The sequence below is a fragment of the Quercus lobata genome, chromosome 12, assembly GCF_001633185.2.
Source record: "Quercus lobata isolate SW786 chromosome 12, ValleyOak3.0 Primary Assembly, whole genome shotgun sequence".
NCBI lineage: Eukaryota > Viridiplantae > Streptophyta > Magnoliopsida > Fagales > Fagaceae > Quercus > Quercus lobata.
The window spans coordinates 39,940,610-39,957,187 of record NC_044915.1 but is presented as its reverse complement, the minus strand read 5'-3'; the positions used below and the strand labels follow the sequence as shown (position 1 = coordinate 39,957,187).

At 34.2% G+C, this 16,578-nt stretch overlaps 2 protein-coding genes across 2 annotated transcripts; both read left to right on the top strand.

The window, feature by feature from the left end:
* Nucleotides 1-1,359: 1,359 nt before the first annotated feature.
* Nucleotides 1,360-8,445, top strand: LOC115971481 (serine hydroxymethyltransferase, mitochondrial-like). Its single transcript, XM_031091428.1, has 16 exons — nt 1,360-1,548; nt 1,675-1,725; nt 1,830-1,916; nt 2,105-2,226; nt 2,699-2,775; nt 3,338-3,462; nt 3,860-3,952; nt 4,760-4,852; nt 4,954-5,151; nt 5,371-5,475; nt 5,666-5,731; nt 5,876-5,953; nt 6,406-6,517; nt 6,608-6,718; nt 6,834-7,004; nt 8,029-8,445. Exons 1-15 carry the CDS (start codon nt 1,465-1,467, stop codon nt 6,980-6,982), a joined length of 1,551 nt encoding a protein of 516 aa, XP_030947288.1. The 5' UTR covers nt 1,360-1,464; the 3' UTR covers nt 6,983-7,004; nt 8,029-8,445.
* A 1,217-nt stretch (nt 8,446-9,662) lies between these two features.
* LOC115971480 (pentatricopeptide repeat-containing protein At4g14850-like) lies at nt 9,663-12,719 on the top strand. The gene is made up of 2 exons (XM_031091427.1): nt 9,663-9,983; nt 10,446-12,719. The coding sequence occupies exons 1-2, from the start codon at nt 9,903-9,905 to the stop codon at nt 12,636-12,638; spliced, it is 2,274 nt and encodes a 757-aa protein (XP_030947287.1). The 5' UTR covers nt 9,663-9,902; the 3' UTR covers nt 12,639-12,719.
* The last annotated feature ends 3,859 nt before the right edge of the window (nt 12,720-16,578 follow it).

Genomic DNA, 16,578 nt, shown 5'->3' with positions numbered 1-16,578 from the left:
TTGGTGGGCGTAATAGTTACCTTTTACGCCACATCCAGACCGAATTTATTCTCAATAAAGAACTATGCAGATGCCATAAATTTGAAACTCTCCTTTAAATTTTTTTTTTAAAAAAATGTGAGTCATTAAGACATTAGAAAAGAAGCCGAAGAAAGAAAACGTCGTGTCAATCCACTTGAGTGGAGGATTCACAAATTGGGTTGTGCTTTAGCTACCTAATTGGGCTCGGTCCAATATTGATTGATGGGCTTGACTCTACTGATAGTGGTTTATCAAAGACCAAAAGTACACTACCCCGAAAAAATAGAAGGAAAAATAAATAGACCCCGTGTGGTGTAATTTGGCTCTGGCATAGTTTAGTCCACGAATTTTAATTACTAAATTTTGACTCCCTCAGATTTGATTCTATCAAATGAAATTATTAGGAATTCCCCTAAAATAAGTGTCTTTTTTATTTTTGCACATTTGGAGCATGTGTTTCCTTAACAATTTTATTTTTTAATTAAAATTTGAGTGTTCAAAATATAACAATTGAGAAGCTAGTATATGACAAAATTGTGATAGGCTTGTATGAATTTTAATTTGACCTATTAGAAAAATGAGGACTAAATTTGTCCATAGAATAAAAATATTCTTAATGGGGATAGAATCTTAATAATTTCATTTTAATTCAAATTTAGCAGAGTAATATAATCATGAAAGTTTGTCAATTAGACACTTAACCGCTTGAGCTAATGCCAATTCATAAATTATCAAAAGGAAATTGTGCTAGGAATAAATTTAATGACATTATGATAATAGGATTATTATTATTATTATTATTAAACCTGTATATAATTTATAAATAAAAAAGAAAAGAGAAAGATTGTTATACCAAAGAAAAGAAGAGAAGAGAAGGAAAATGTTTTGATCATAATTTTGGCCACAACTTGTCACGATCATTACTCAGAAGAGAAAAGGAGAATGTTAGGATCACAATTTTTGTCATAACTTACCACAATCCATTAATCAGAAGAGAACAAGAACGTATTTTCTTTTTATGAATAAAAAAAGGGTCTTACGCGTGTGATAATTGATCCGGCCTATTTGAATTAGCAGAACTCATGGCGTGGGGCACTCCCTGGTTGTGTTAGGGCTATCCATGTGGCACAACATTATGATTCAGTTTGAGACTCTTGCCAACTTTCCAAGCCCAAGGGGGCAGAACGACACCGTATTGGATGGGTTGTTGAGAATGGCGGTTGTGACGTCACATAATTGGCAGTAACACCTGACAAATGAAGAGAGAGAGAGAGAGAGAGACCAAGAAGACAAGCGCGCTTTCCAATCACATATATCATATATGTTTTACAAATCAACCTCACCCACCAACCCACTCACACCCACTCTCCTCCTCCAAATAAAAAGCGTTTCATAAACTCCCAAACTCTCTCTCGCACAGACCACTCCAAGAGAGAGAGAGAGATGGCAATGGCAGCGATGGCTCTTCGCAACAGACTCTCCTCTTCCTCCATCAACAACTCGATTCGACCTTTCGTTAATCACTTGGTGCTTAACTTCATTTCATTTCCACTTTTTTTTTTTTACCCGCCAATATTTCCTTAACGTTCCATTATTTATTGATTCGTTTTTTCCTCCAATCTTCTTTTCTTTCTGTTCCATTTTCGATCGCAGTCCTCTTTGGCCAACCAGGCACTACAGGATAAGGAAAAATCTCGTGCCACTGTAAGCCATTTCTAATTCACTTGTTTCGATCAAGCTCATTTTGCTCCTCTATAGAGATCTCTGATTTGAAAAATAATTTCATAGATCTGGTTATTTTGTTGCAGTGGATTAAGCAATTGAATGAACCACTGGAAGTCATCGATCCCGTCATTGCCGACATCATCGAGCTCGAAAAAGCTCGCCAATGGAAGGTACCGTTACTTCGTTTTTGAGCTATAGGTTTTGGCTTTGAAATTGATGGTGAAAGTGAATAGAATTTCTGTGTTAGGATATTTGAAAATCTGAAATTATTGCTAGTTCCAATGAGGCTGAATTTGGAAAGGTTTAGTTTAGAATACAATATCTATATGTATTATAATAAATCAATCTGTGTATGTAGGGACTTGAGCTTATACCTTCCGAAAATTTCACGTCGTTGTCGGTAATGCAAGCTGTTGGGTCTGTCATGACCAACAAATACAGTGAAGGGTATCCTGGAGCTAGATACTATGGCGGAAACGAGTATGTCTTTGCATAATTTAATACGTACACATATAAACAAATATATATCAATAAACAAACGAGTATGGTCTGTCACATTTTCTCTGTTTTTTTTTTTTTTTTTTTTTTGCCCAAAACAATGTCATTTTTTGTTTAGTTTAATGGCAAGATCCAACCAGGTGTCAATGGAAGGGGCATGTTGATATTGTTGTAATTACTCAAGTCTCAAGGGTATAAATCACAAGTTTTCATAGTTAAGGGACTCATTTAGAAGCAACCTCAAAGTTATTAATATCTAAAGCTATTAGGATGTGTTTGATATTAATGAGATAATGGAAAAAATATATATATTTTTTTTCGAATTAAAGAGAAATCAAATGTCAGCTTCTCTTATTTAGTTTGAACCTTAGAGTGCAACCTGTTTGTAAAGCATTACCCTTTGCTTAATTGGTGTTTTATGTAATATATATTATGAATATTTATATTTATTCAGGTACATTGACATGGCTGAATCCTTGTGTCAAAAGCGTGCATTAGAAGCTTTTCATTTGGATCCTGAAAAATGGGGAGGTAATTGAACTAAATATGATTTGTGTTGCCGTCTAGGAGAACAATTATAATATAATATAATCATGCTGTCTTTTTTTTTTTTCTTTTTTTTTTTATAAATAAAAAAATTTATTTTTAATGTTGTGGATGTTCACTCAAATGTTTACCTAAAGGTGCAGTTCACAGATTTAGAGAAATAATTCCAGAGGGCGTTACTGATATAATAGTCATATATTACTGATATGAAATGGTTGTTTAAATTTTTGCTTTGGGGGTTCACTACCTTCTATATAGGTGGGCTAAAATGCTGCAGAGTTTAGGGTTTGTTGACTAGAAGGCTAATTTAAGCTGATATAGGGGCTTTCTTTTTGTATTTCGATATTGTGAAATAATGTCAATCCTTGTATTTGTCTGGAAAGTTAATGCGCATTTATGTTGTCAGGATCTTGTTATCATCTCAACTGCATCTCTATCTTTGTTCAATTTTGCTTATTTATTTACTGTATCATTCAACTTTCCATTTTTACCACGCAGAGAACTTTATAATGAATACTTGCTTAAATGCGTACTTTATTTCTTGTAGTCAATGTGCAGTCACTATCTGGATCCCCTGCTAACTTTCAAGCTTACACTGCTCTGTTGAAACCTCATGAGAGGATCATGGCTCTTGATCTACCTCATGGTGGACATCTTTCACATGGATATCAGGTGCCCATACATTCAGTTGAACTTTTACCTTATGAATTAGGTTGTGTTTTTCTGCTGTTGGTGATTATTGATTGCCAAATGCATACGTCTCCCTAGTTTTCAGTTATGGCTGGTGCTTTTAATTTCATTTCTGGCCTGGGAAGGAAAAGTTAGAGTAACAATCTATGTCAATTAAATTACCAGTGCTTTTTCTATTCTCCCTACTATTAGTATGCTACTGTGATGCACGGGTTAATTAAATGTCAGCAAACACTTGAAACTGAACTTCTTGTGGTCTGTAGTACTTTTGATATCTGAAATTGGAATCTAATAACAGTAGTTATTTCTGAAAGGCAATGTTGCTTATCTACATACATTATGCTACACAAGTATTCATTGTTATTTTGCCATTGTGCAGACTGACACCAAGAAGATATCTGCTGTGTCTATATTCTTTGAGACAATGCCATACAGATTAAATGAGGGCACTGGTTATATTGACTACGACCAGGTATCTTATCTTTTATCTTTTTGTGGAAATTCTCATTCTAATCAATAGCAAATTTACACTTTGGAATGCTGCTATCATACCCAGAAATATCTTCTTCTTCTTTTTTTGTGTGTAGAAATTAGCATATGAATCCTATATCTTTTTGTCAGTGATGCTGTGTTTGTCTGTAAGACCACTATTTTTTAGGTCAATGGTCAGAAGTAGGATTTTGAGACAGAGTGTTGTCTGTTTATATTCTGCGGATAATATTGGCAAAAGAACTGAAATTATATAAGTAATATGGCAATTGCAACATATAGGGAGTGTAGTATGTAATTTTGGTCCCAATTGCTTCTTTCTACATTAAAAATTGTGTTGTGATTGATGTTGCACATGGTGTGTCACTGTTGTTTATATGCCAATAAATTACTTGTGAGAATTCCCACAAATTATTAGAACCACTACAAATCAAAGAGTTCAATCTATTTTCGAATCAGAATTTTAGCCCTTGCATTTTCTGTGAATGAGTGATGAGGTGCCAAAATGTTTTGGCTTTCCAATGACTTATGGTGGTGAAGCATTCTATTTTTGTCATCTATTGTAATTTCTCTATATCAAGGAAGTATATGGTTGCATTGAAAATTGAGGACCTTTTCTTCCTCTTTCCACATGGCTTAGGTAGGATTTCTGTTCTGATTTGGCAAAGGGCTAATGTTAGCCCTTCATATATTTTTTACTTTCGTTTCAGATTGTTTTGGGAAACTGCTCTCTCTCTCTCTTTAATTTTTATTATGAAGGGCTGACCCATGTGAATAAAAATATCTGCAGTTGGAGAAAAGTGCCACGCTTTTCAGGCCAAAACTAATAGTTGCTGGTGCGAGTGCTTATGCACGCCTTTATGACTATGCACGCATTCGCAAGGTAAACCTTTGCTTGACCTATACGACTAATGATTATGGTCAAACATGAGAGAAGTTCTTATAATGTTAGCTTACAACATTTATTTCTGATAATTTTGACAGGTGTGTGATAAGCAGAAAGCAATTTTGCTGGCTGATATGGCACATATCAGTGGATTGGTTGCAGCTGGTGTTATTCCATCTCCTTTTGAATATGCAGATATTGTGACGACCACAACGCACAAGTCCCTTCGTGGCCCACGCGGAGCTATGATCTTCTTTAGGAAGGGGGTGAAAGAGATTAACAAACAAGGGAAAGAAGTGAGTCCTAATTTTAAATTTTTTTGAAAAAAGGATAAGAAGATGATGAATGGGGAAAGGAAAAAGTGTCACTCATGCCTTGCTTATATTTGATTCATGCATTTCCCACCGGTTTTGCTATTTGTGTGCTAGTTTTTTTCAGTCCTGTGATGACGTTTATGTAAGCTCTGAAGTGAAGTACCTAGAATGAATTATTGAATGTTAAGTTTTTTCCAACAGGTGTTGTATGATTATGAAGACAAAATCAATCAGGCTGTCTTTCCCGGACTTCAAGGTGGCCCACATAATCATACCATAACTGGTTTAGCAGTTGCACTGAAGCAGGTTTTTTCAATTTGATTTTATCCAAAGGAAATTATCCAAAATAAACTGAAATCACATATTGATCAAATTCATAAATCCTTTTGGTATTTAAAAAATGCCAGATAGGGGATTTTTTTTAAAAAAAATTTCTTTTATGAAACATAGCCAAGCTCATAGGAATTTTGGCTCTTGGACTATCTTGTGATTATAGGCCACGACTCCAGAGTACAAGGCTTATCAAGAGCAAGTTCTCAGTAATTGCTCAAAATTTGCAGAGGTACAATGAATGGGTACTTTTTGTAACATTTATCAAATTGGATATATTCTTTGGTTTTCTTTTTCTTTAGTTGTGATTTTTGATGTTATCTGTCTCAATGTATTACTCTGATAGCTTGCTCTTCTACTTTCTCTGAGCATGCAGAGTTTGTTAGAGAAGGGCTATGAACTTGTATCTGGTGGAACTGAGAACCATCTAGTCTTGGTAAATTTGAAAAACAAGGTAAAGAGAAATATTACTTCCTTTGGCTATTGTTTTATTTAGCAATTTACTTTTCCTTGCAGGACTATGGTCAGGTGTTTTTGCATATTAGATAAACTCTTCAAGAAAACTTTTCTATGATTTATTGAAGAGAACTTTTACTGGAATGAGTCAATCGGATGTTGAAGGGAAAAAATGACCGACAAAATTTTTATTGTTTTGTTGTGTAAACCCACCCTCTGTTCATTAGTGATTGTGTTTCACAAAACTCAATGGAGCAGAAAACTTGTTAATCCTATTCTTGACGAGTTTTAAAGTTGAATTTAATGAATTAATCCAATTACTTTGAAATACTCATTTGGGAAAATCCTAAAACTTTGATGTATAGTGGATGGATGTTCTCTATAGGTGGCTACAAACAATTTATATATGAGAAAGGGGATCATTAACGTATTTGAAAATTTATATCATAGGGTATTGATGGCTCAAGAGTTGAAAAGGTTTTGGAATTAGTTCATATTGCAGCAAATAAAAATACTGTTCCTGGGGACGTATCTGCCATGGTTCCTGGTGGCATTCGTATGGGTAAGGGCTCCCTCCTCTGATTATCCTATGCCAGCTGATTATTGGCTATTTGCTTTTATTTTGACGAATGTCTGTTCTCTGGTGGTTCAGGAACCCCAGCTCTCACATCAAGAGGGTTTATTGAGGAGGATTTTGTAAGAGTAGCTGACTTCTTTGATGCAGCCGTGAAGTTGGCCTTGAAGATTAAGGCTGATGCTAAAGGTTACTCTTTATCCTTAGATGAACAATGTTATCTTTATAAAGTTCTAATGTCTAGTGAGGAATTTTTGCTGCTATTATTGTAATGCTCACATGTGTTGTGTTACTCTAAATCCAGGAACAAAGTTGAAGGATTTTGTGGCAACCATGCAATCAGATGAGCACATTCAATCTGAGATTGTAAAGCTCCGGAATGAGGTTGAGGAGTATGCTAAGCAATTTCCAACAATTGGTTTTGAGAAAGAAACAATGAAATACAATTGCTGAAGAAGGTTGTTTTTGGTGCAAGGTTTGTCACATCTTGCTGGCTCTTTGAGCCAAATGTCTCCGGCATCTCATTTATTTGTTGGATGAAAGCCATAGAAAACTACTATCTTGGAACATGTTTTGAACTTATGGTTGTATTTTGTATATGCATAGTTGTGCTCTGTATCTGGTAGTGCTAGATGTAGATTTAGAAAGTATCCAAATAACTATTGATATATGGATGTTTTGCTGGTTATAATTAAATTTATTATCATTGAAATATTAGCAGTAGTATTGATTTATCTTCTGTCAAGAAATGTATCTGTGCGCATGTGTGTGATTTTGAATGACATAAGCAATATATGTTCTCTTTTTATTTTAGCATATGCTGCTATTTTACATTTTGCTTTAAGTTGATTGATGCAAGCTATTTCAAAATCTATGTATCTATAAACCAATTAATTTGACTGTAGCACTTGTGCCATTTAGCAGATCTTTCTGATTGTATTTGTTCCATTTCAGGAATTTTTTTTCTTTCTAATTTAAATAATTTAATCTATGTATCTTATTTTTGCCTTTTTTTATTATATTTTGGATAATATGCCTGCTCTTTATTGTATTGCAATTAGAGGTTTAGCTGGTTAGCAGTTGGTTGCCAATTACGTTTGATGTTGGATTTAAATTATGTGGCATGCGTACAATTATTTTTAGGCTATTTAAAGAAGCACTTACAATTTTAGCACATTTTCTTCTTTAACCATTGGTAACAATTTTTTAAAATTTGTAAATAACACTAATAAGCTTGATGTGACAGCCTTTGTAGTAGTTTACCAAGAATTTTTTAGTAAGACATTCAATTTTTTGGTATTTGTGAATTTAGGATCCTAATATAAATGGCATCGCATACATGATTAAAATCTTAATTCTTGTGTTAAAACACTAGTGGCCTAAATTGAAACACCAGGAAATATGGTTTTTTTTTTTTTATTATTATGTATAAATCATTCATTCTATTAATTTGTTTTTGCAGATACATTAATCATTAACACTTCTAATTTGTTTTTCAGATACATCCCTTGCAGGACAGGCAATCAATGTGTGCGTCAAAATGTTCTATATGAAGGAGAGACAAAAGCATGGGAGCATGTTGAGCTTTCATCTGTATAATCCAGATAATGTTTGTTTAAAATTTCACGGCAAATGTGTAAATTAAAATTCTGTTAACTGATGCTTTGCAAATTACAAACATTGATTGTTACTAGTCAATTGTTTTGTCAACTAGCATATTCTAAATTTTAATATCTTTTATTTTTAGGTTATTTTTGGGGGTGTGGGGAAGTTGAGTCAGTTATTGAATTAGATTTTTCTGTGTTGGTTGAAGCCGAACTAGGCTTGATATTTGGGCAACTCTTCTAAGTTATAACCTTCATTTGCCTAATGAACTGAATAATAATGATAAGCATGGACAAGTGTGTTTTTCTTCTTTTTACGCTATGTTCAGTCAGATTAGAGCGACCTTTGGCAAGCAGTATTTCACAGATTCTGCAATTCTAGAGCTGGCTGGTCAAAACAATGGCACCCAAGAAAGGAATTCAAGGCTGAAACTACTCCAGGATAGAAAAATCTGAAACTCCACAAATTGCTAACCATTATGATCAATTCAACCTACACTTGGAGGAAGAAATGTCACTTGGTTATTATATGATGCATCCCTCTCCCTCTCTCTTTTTCTCCCCCATGTTTAAATCACTAGGCCTTGAAAATAAATTGTTAGCTTTGTGATTGGGTCGGGTTACTGATCCTACCGGCCTTGAAAGGAGAATATTTCTTTTATGATTTTATCTTTTGATTTATTTTCTTAATAAGCTAAACCTTTTTTTTAATAACTTATCATTTTATATTTTAACTTGAACATTAACAACATACATTTCTATATTGTCATCTACGGATTTGATTATTAAAATATTTTCTACAAAAAGAGAAACATTATTGTGCTCTCATTATATGTATGTTGCATGAAAAGAGCTTAATAATAAATACTGTATTTAGCATGTCACCATAATAATTTTATAACAGAATTTGATTCCTAGATATGAACCTCACAAAACAGGATAAATACCACCAAACCATATGACTATTAAGTTACTGACATGAGGGAATTGTCAGATATTCGAAAAGGTTTAGATACTCTCGTTTCTTAAAAAAAAGTTATATAATTTATTAATTTTTGCTAATATGGTATATAATTTTATTTTAAGGTATTTTAAAATTGACTTGTCTAAATTTTTAACATATTTTTCTATATAAATAATTTTTAATTTACTATGCGGTTAAACTAATAATGGCCACCAATATTTAGGTAGCATAGTTAGTAAGATATCAAGTCAACAAATCTCAGGACTTGGGTTTGAACCTCAACAATTAGCTATTTGTTGGTACTCTTTATATCCCATTTTCATCCCAATTGGTCGACGGTTGGGATTATGGGTTTCACCTAGAAGCGGATAAGGTATTACTATAGTTACGCTCAGGTAGGAAAGTCATGTTAGTCGCCCTTTTCTACACATTTTTTATTTACCAAAAAAAAAAAAAAAAAACCAGTAACGGCCATTGAGCCTATATCAACGATCAAGTCAAACTTTGGTGCCAATTTAGTGAAGTGGTGTGTCACTACATTGATACCATACCAAATTCAGGTACAGAGCCAGAGGTAGTAACTCTGTGTGCTTAGTTTTAAGACCAGCGTAAATTTATCTTTTCACTTGTACTCTACTATTTCCAGCGGGTGGTAGAGGTTGACCAAGTTAGAAAGGCGTCCCTTCCCTCCACAATTTTATCCAAACAAACAGATAGCATAGGATAAAGTAATAATAATACTTGCTCCCGAGTCTCCACTCTCTCCGCTATGTAGTTTCCTTAATATCCCAAAAATCCCTTCTTCATGGCTTCTTTGCCTTCAGTTGCTGTTACTCGCACTCTCAAACGCGACCCAGATTTCAGGAAGCACCCCACCACCGAAAAGGTACTTCCTTCTTTTCTAAATTACTTTCTAAATTCTTTATTGATGCCACTTTTTGCTATAAAAGTATTAAAATCTTGTAATATATATGTGTGTGTGTGTGTTGGTTATACATGTTTTGTTACAAGAAACCTTATTATAAGACTTGTATTAGTATATATACAGACAATATGGGTGTGTGTATATGTGTGTTCCGAACCATCCTCCATGTTTATGTTGTTTGCATTTCTTAGTGACTGATAACATGTTCAAAATACCATAGTTACTAAAACTTTTTTGTTAGTGTATCATTTCCGAAGTACTTGTACTTGCTTTGAAGAGCTGAATCAGCACAACTTTCAGTTTAATGTTAACTACCTGATGCCACAATTTAAGGTTGCTGTATGTATATTAGCTAAGGCACTTTGAATTTAATGTGCTTTATCAAACCTGGGATGATCCTAAATCTGCGTCAATGTATCTCAGAGTTTAAGCTTCTCATATCAGAGAAATCAGAAACTGACCCATTTGGATGGAAGTTCAGAAAAAAGGTCGGTGGACTTCCGAGAAGCACTTTCAATGATGAAAGAGGGGACGAAGTTCGAATCTTCTTATTATGTCCCCCTCTTGCAAGAATGCATAAACAAAAATTCGGTTTCAGAGGCACAGATTGTTCATGGGCATATTATGAAAACAGTAACACAAGAAGATTTGTTTGTCATGACGTTCCTGATTAATGTTTATGCAAAATGTGGAAGCATGGAAAATGCTCAGAAGGTCTTTGACAATTTGCTTAGAAGAAATGTTGTTTCATGGACAACCCTAATGACTGGTTATGTTCAAAATTCGCAGCCTGAGATTGCCATCCAGATTTTCCAAGAAATGTTGGAGGCTGGGGCTTATCCTACAAATTACACTCTAGGAACTGCTTTGAATGCTTGTTCTTCATTGTACTCTGTCATGTTGGGGAAGCAATTTCATGCCTATATTATCAAATACCAGATTGACTTTGACACAAGTGTTGGCAATGCCCTTTGTAGCTTTTACTCCAAACTTGGCAACTTAGAATCTGCTATTAAAGCCTTTCAGAGGATTAGGGAAAAGAATGTGATCTCATGGACTGCAGTTATATCCGCTTGTGGTGATAATGGAGAAGCTGCAAGGGGTTTGAGGTTTTTTGCTGAGATGCTTACCGAGGACATCATACCCAATGAGTTCACCTTGACTAGTGTCTTGAGCTTGTGTTGTACAATGCTGTCTTTGGGTGTAGGGGCACAAATTCACTCATTAAGCATTAAACTTGGCTATATGTCCTCTCTACCCATTAAAAATTCTATCATGTATTTGTATCTTAAATGTGGATGTATTAGTGAGGCTGAGAAATTGTTTGATAAAACGGAAACTTTTAGCCTGGTTACATGGAATGCAATGATTTCTGGCCACTCCCAGATGATGGATTTTGCAGAGGATGATCTTTCAGCATACCGAAGTGGATGTGAGGCACTTAACATTTTCTTTAAATTGAACCAGTCAGGCATGAAACCTGATTTATTCACCTTCTCAAGTATCCTAACTGTATGTAGTAGATTGGTGGCCGTAGAACAGGGGGAACAAATTCATGCTCGGATCATTAAATCTGGGTTTTTGTCAGAGGTGGTAGTCGGCACTGCACTAATTAATATGTATAATAAGTGTGGAAGCATTGAGAAAGCAACTAAGGCTTTTGTGGAGATGGATACAAGAACTATGATATTGTGGACTTCTATGATTACAGGTTTTTCTCAGCATGGCCAGTCTCATCAAGCGCTGCAGCTCTTTGAGGATATGAGACTAGCTGGTGTTAGACCAAACCAGATTACTTTTGTGGGTGTTCTATCTGCTTGTAGCCACGCTGGAATGGTCAAGGAAGCTCTCAGTTACTTTGAGATGATGCAAAAGGCATATAAGATTAGGCCTGTAATGGACCACTTTGCATGCCTGATTGATATGTTTGTGAGGTTGGGTCAGTTAAATGAAGCTTTTGATTTTATCAAGAAAAATGATTTTGAGCCCAATGAGTTTATATGGTCGCTCTTGATGGCTGGATGTAGAAGTCATGGGAACTTAGAATTGGGTTTTTATGCTGCTGAACAATTACTCAAGCTCAAACCAAAAGACACTGAAACTTATGTCTTGGTGTTGAATATGTACCTCTCTGCTGGTAGATGGAAGGATGTTTCTAGGGTGAGAAAAATGATGAAAGAAGAGAAACTCAAAAAATTACATGATTGGAGCTGGATTAGCATAAAAAACAAGGTTTATTCATTCAAACCAAATGACAAGTCACATTTTCGTAGTGCAGATATTTACAAATCATTGGAGAACTTGCTCGACCAGGCAAAGCGCCTTGGTTATGAGTCACTAGAAACTTTGGATGTAACTGATGGCGATGAAGAAAAGACACACTCTTCTACTGCATATCACAGTGAAAAGTTGGCCATTGCATTTGGGTTGTTGAACATGCCAAATGCTGCACCAATACGAGTTATCAAGAGTATCTTTATGTGCAGGGACTGCCATAATTTTGTTAAATTCATCTCATTACTGACTGCTAGGGAAATTGTCATTCGAGATAGCAAGCGGCTTCATAAATTTGTCAATGGACACTGTTCTTGTGGAGAATTTAGTGGTCTTTTTTGATATCCTTGTCTGGGTGAGTGGGATAAATTCAAAAGGTTGTTACTCTCGTTAAACTTTAACATGTTTTTTGAGGTTGACTGATGGAGAGGCGTGTTGTGTAGTCCCTTTTGTTTTCATACAAGGTCAAATACAAAGTTCATACCAACCCTATGGTACATTTGGTATACTAAATTCTGATTAACTAAGAATAGGAATGGGTAGTAATACAGAAGTCTGAATGTAATAACTATTCGGTAATAACACAATCATACAATAATAGAACTTTGAGTATGTAGTCAAGAGTGTTGTAACTCAAACATAAATGATAATTTAAACAACATTATTTGTGTTATGGTATCCACAAAAAGGTGTGTTTGTGCAAAATAAATAAATTTTTATCCAAGGAAGGAAACAACTACATTAACAAGAAATTGGAGTACAAAAATTATCGGAACAATCAAACTCTTAAAAGGATGCTACATAGACTATAAAATCTAGAAGTTGGACACAACCGGCAAAGGGTTTTATTTATTTACTTTGTATAACCGGTATATATATAGCATCTCTCTCATATCTATGAATCCCTCGGGTATAAGACTTAAATGTTGGTATATCATGTTACACCAAATATCACATCTTTGCAAGGATATCTGCACACCTATTTGTTTCATCTCTCCAGCATCGACTTGCATTCATTCAAAATTGGACCAAAAAAGTATTAGTGTTCTGGTTCGACAAAACAACCTAAACAGCTACAAGGGAATCTGTTTCCCATCTAAAAGCTAAAGTAGAAAATATTTAGTAACTTTAACATTCTCTTATTACTTACTACTTTGTTTTGACACTAATATTCTCCGAAAAATGAATCATATTTTAAAAAGTATTTTTTAGAAAACTATGTCATTTTCCTATATTTGATAGCGACTTTAAATTAAGTTGAAAAAACTATTTTTTAACTTTCTTTATTTAGATTCACGTGAGATCAAGTTATTTTCTTTATTAAGCTTTCGTGTAAGATAAAGTTGTCTTCCAAGAAATTTTAGTAGAAAACAACTCAATCTTCTATTAATTTTAAGGGAAATATTAATGGATGCTCTAAGGGCATTAGTTTAAGAACTACTTTTAGAAACATTTTATGAAAAATGATAAAGCAATTAATTTTTCTGATAGTTTTTTATATTTTTCATAAAAGTGATGTTAAAAGTTTCTCAATCTAATTTATTAATAATTGCCCTAAAAGCACTCATTAACATTACCCTAAGTTAAGGGTTTTACTATAGATACTCTTAGAGCATTCACATTGGGAATGGCATATGCCATATGTTGGTAGTATTTAGCATCTAAGCCCTAATACCCCCTAACAGCTAGTCTTGCAAAATCTGACTATTGCAAAAAAATTTGCAATTGTGGTACAGTGCAATTCTAAATGTAGAATCGCATTATAGCTCAACTGTAAAATCAAAAATTATTATTTTATTCTTTTTCACTTTTTGCTTTCTCTCTCAACTCTGTCTCCCTGACTCTCCCATTCTCTCAAGTTTGTCTCTCACTTCTCTCTGTCTCAGATTTCTCTCTCCCCCTTTGCTTTCCCTCAGGCCACCGTTGGCCACTATCGCCCAGCAATGCCAAGCCCAAGTCGCTGTTGGCCATTGTCTCACCCGGCGTGGATTGTGAGATCTCTCCGGAGATTTTGCAGTGGGTTTTCCGTGAGATCTTCTGTATGGGTTTGTAGTGGGTTTGCCATGGTGGTTGCTTTATTGTGATTTTTTGTGGTTTGCCGTGGGCTTTTGCCATGGTGGTTGCTTTGTTGTGATTTGCCATGGTGGTTGCTTTGATTTTTGCCATGATTTTGCAGGTTTCTGCTGTGGGTGCAATAGTGGTGGGGTTTTGATGGTGGTTGTGTGGGGTTTTGGGTTTGTTTACAGCAGAGAGAGAGAGAGAGAGAGAGAGAGAGTATTGTTGCAAATATATATATATATATATTTTATTGTGTAGATATATTATTTTAATGTGTTATATAGGAATATAAAAGTTGGAATGTTAGATGTATTTGTAAGAGCATCCACAACAGTGTAGTTATATTTTTAGCTATTTGGTATCACAAAAAGTTACTTTATCTATTTTACTTATTCATATGCTGCAGCAGTGGATCTATTTTAGTTTTCAACATAATAAAATAATATATCTTCTGTAATAAAATAATACAAATACAGCCACCACAAAACAAACCCACAACAACCCGAAAATCCAGCAACCCAAAACCGAAACCCACTCCTATCCACAAGCAAGCATAACCACGAGCGATAACCACTCTGATCCACGAGCAAGCACTCCGATACACAGAAAGCCACTTCGATCCATGAGGCCAGAGCACAACCACAACCCAGCGTCGGAGTGGAAGTGGGGGAAGAAGAGCACCAACCGTTTCGGCGCTGAGACCACCCACGAACCGTTTTGGCACCAAACCCAACCACGAACCCAACCGTTGCCGAGCTTAGTCTCACCGTTTCGGCACTGAGATCCTCACTGAAATCATCAACACTATCCATCTCTGATCTTTCCATGGAGGAGGAGAGGGAGAAAAAAAAAAGGAGGGAGAAGAGCTGAAGTGTGTTCGGGCTATGCTACAGATGAGAGTAATTTATATTATTCAATTGTAAAGATAAATAAAATATTATTATTTTGATATAGTTTTGAGCTAAGATAGATGTGCATTGTAGCTCAAAAGCTAAAAATTTTAGATATGCCTCCACTGCTACGGCCACAATTTTTAAGTTTGTGGTGCTAAAAATAATTTTTTAGCATTTTAGCACCACTGCTACAAGTATTCTAAAATAATATGGTATAATTGATAAAATAATTTTTTGAGATGATAAAATAGAATATGATAAAATTTTCAGTTGTGAATAATCTTCCAATAAGTCAATATATATATATATATATATATATATAATTTTTTTTTTCTCCTTTTAGAAGAAAGATCCTCCGTAAAATTAGCTCACCCCCATTTAAGGCAAAGTAAGACTTTTGAAGTTATATATGATGTGACTTGCATTTGACCATTCGACAGTCCCCCTCAAAAAGAAAAAAACCATTTGACAGCTGGAAATATCTTTTTTATGCGTTGACAGTTCACACTCAAAATTCCACAAACTATACCCTGCCGCCAGTGTTTTTTTTTTTTTTTTTTTTTTTTTTTTTAATTAATTAATTATTTTTATTTTTTAATAAATTAGTTTGTACAGTTGGACATAACATTTTGATCAAAACTTTTTTAATTAATAAAAAATTATTTAAAATATAATTATATTTATAAAAAGTGAGTTTAAAAAAAATGTACATTACAAATAATTTTTTTTTTAGAAACAACCTAAACAAATAAATAAAAAAGATATTTCTAAATGAATAGCATGAAGAATAATATAATAAACTTTACAATCTGACGTGTCAACTAATTACAAAAAGATAATTCTAATATTTATTGATTATATATTTTTTTATGTTCACCATAATATTCATTGTCTCATCAATTTGTAAGGTTTATATTGTAAAATTTATAATAATTTTAGCATTTTTCACTCTAAATAGTCACACAACCAAATTAATATGACAAATTTTTATGACCACTTTTTTTTAGGTTGGATGTAACCATTGCATCTTCTCAATTCCATTGTGTGTGATGTGTACCATTGAGGAAGATGGCACCTGGTTGATGTTTCTAATACAATCTCCTCTTTAGGGGGAAAACACAGTTTCTACCAGTCTTATTCTTTACTTTATGCACATCAATGTGCAGTTAAAATTACTCCAAGTGCAATTAAATCAAGGTGAGTTGGCATTCACATTAGTAAAAGTATAAATGTATATATAATGTCACATCAAATAGCTCTTGAGTCCTCTATTTTCTTGTTGCAAATGATAATGACAATGGTTCTAATTAGCTAAACTAAATGATCAAATT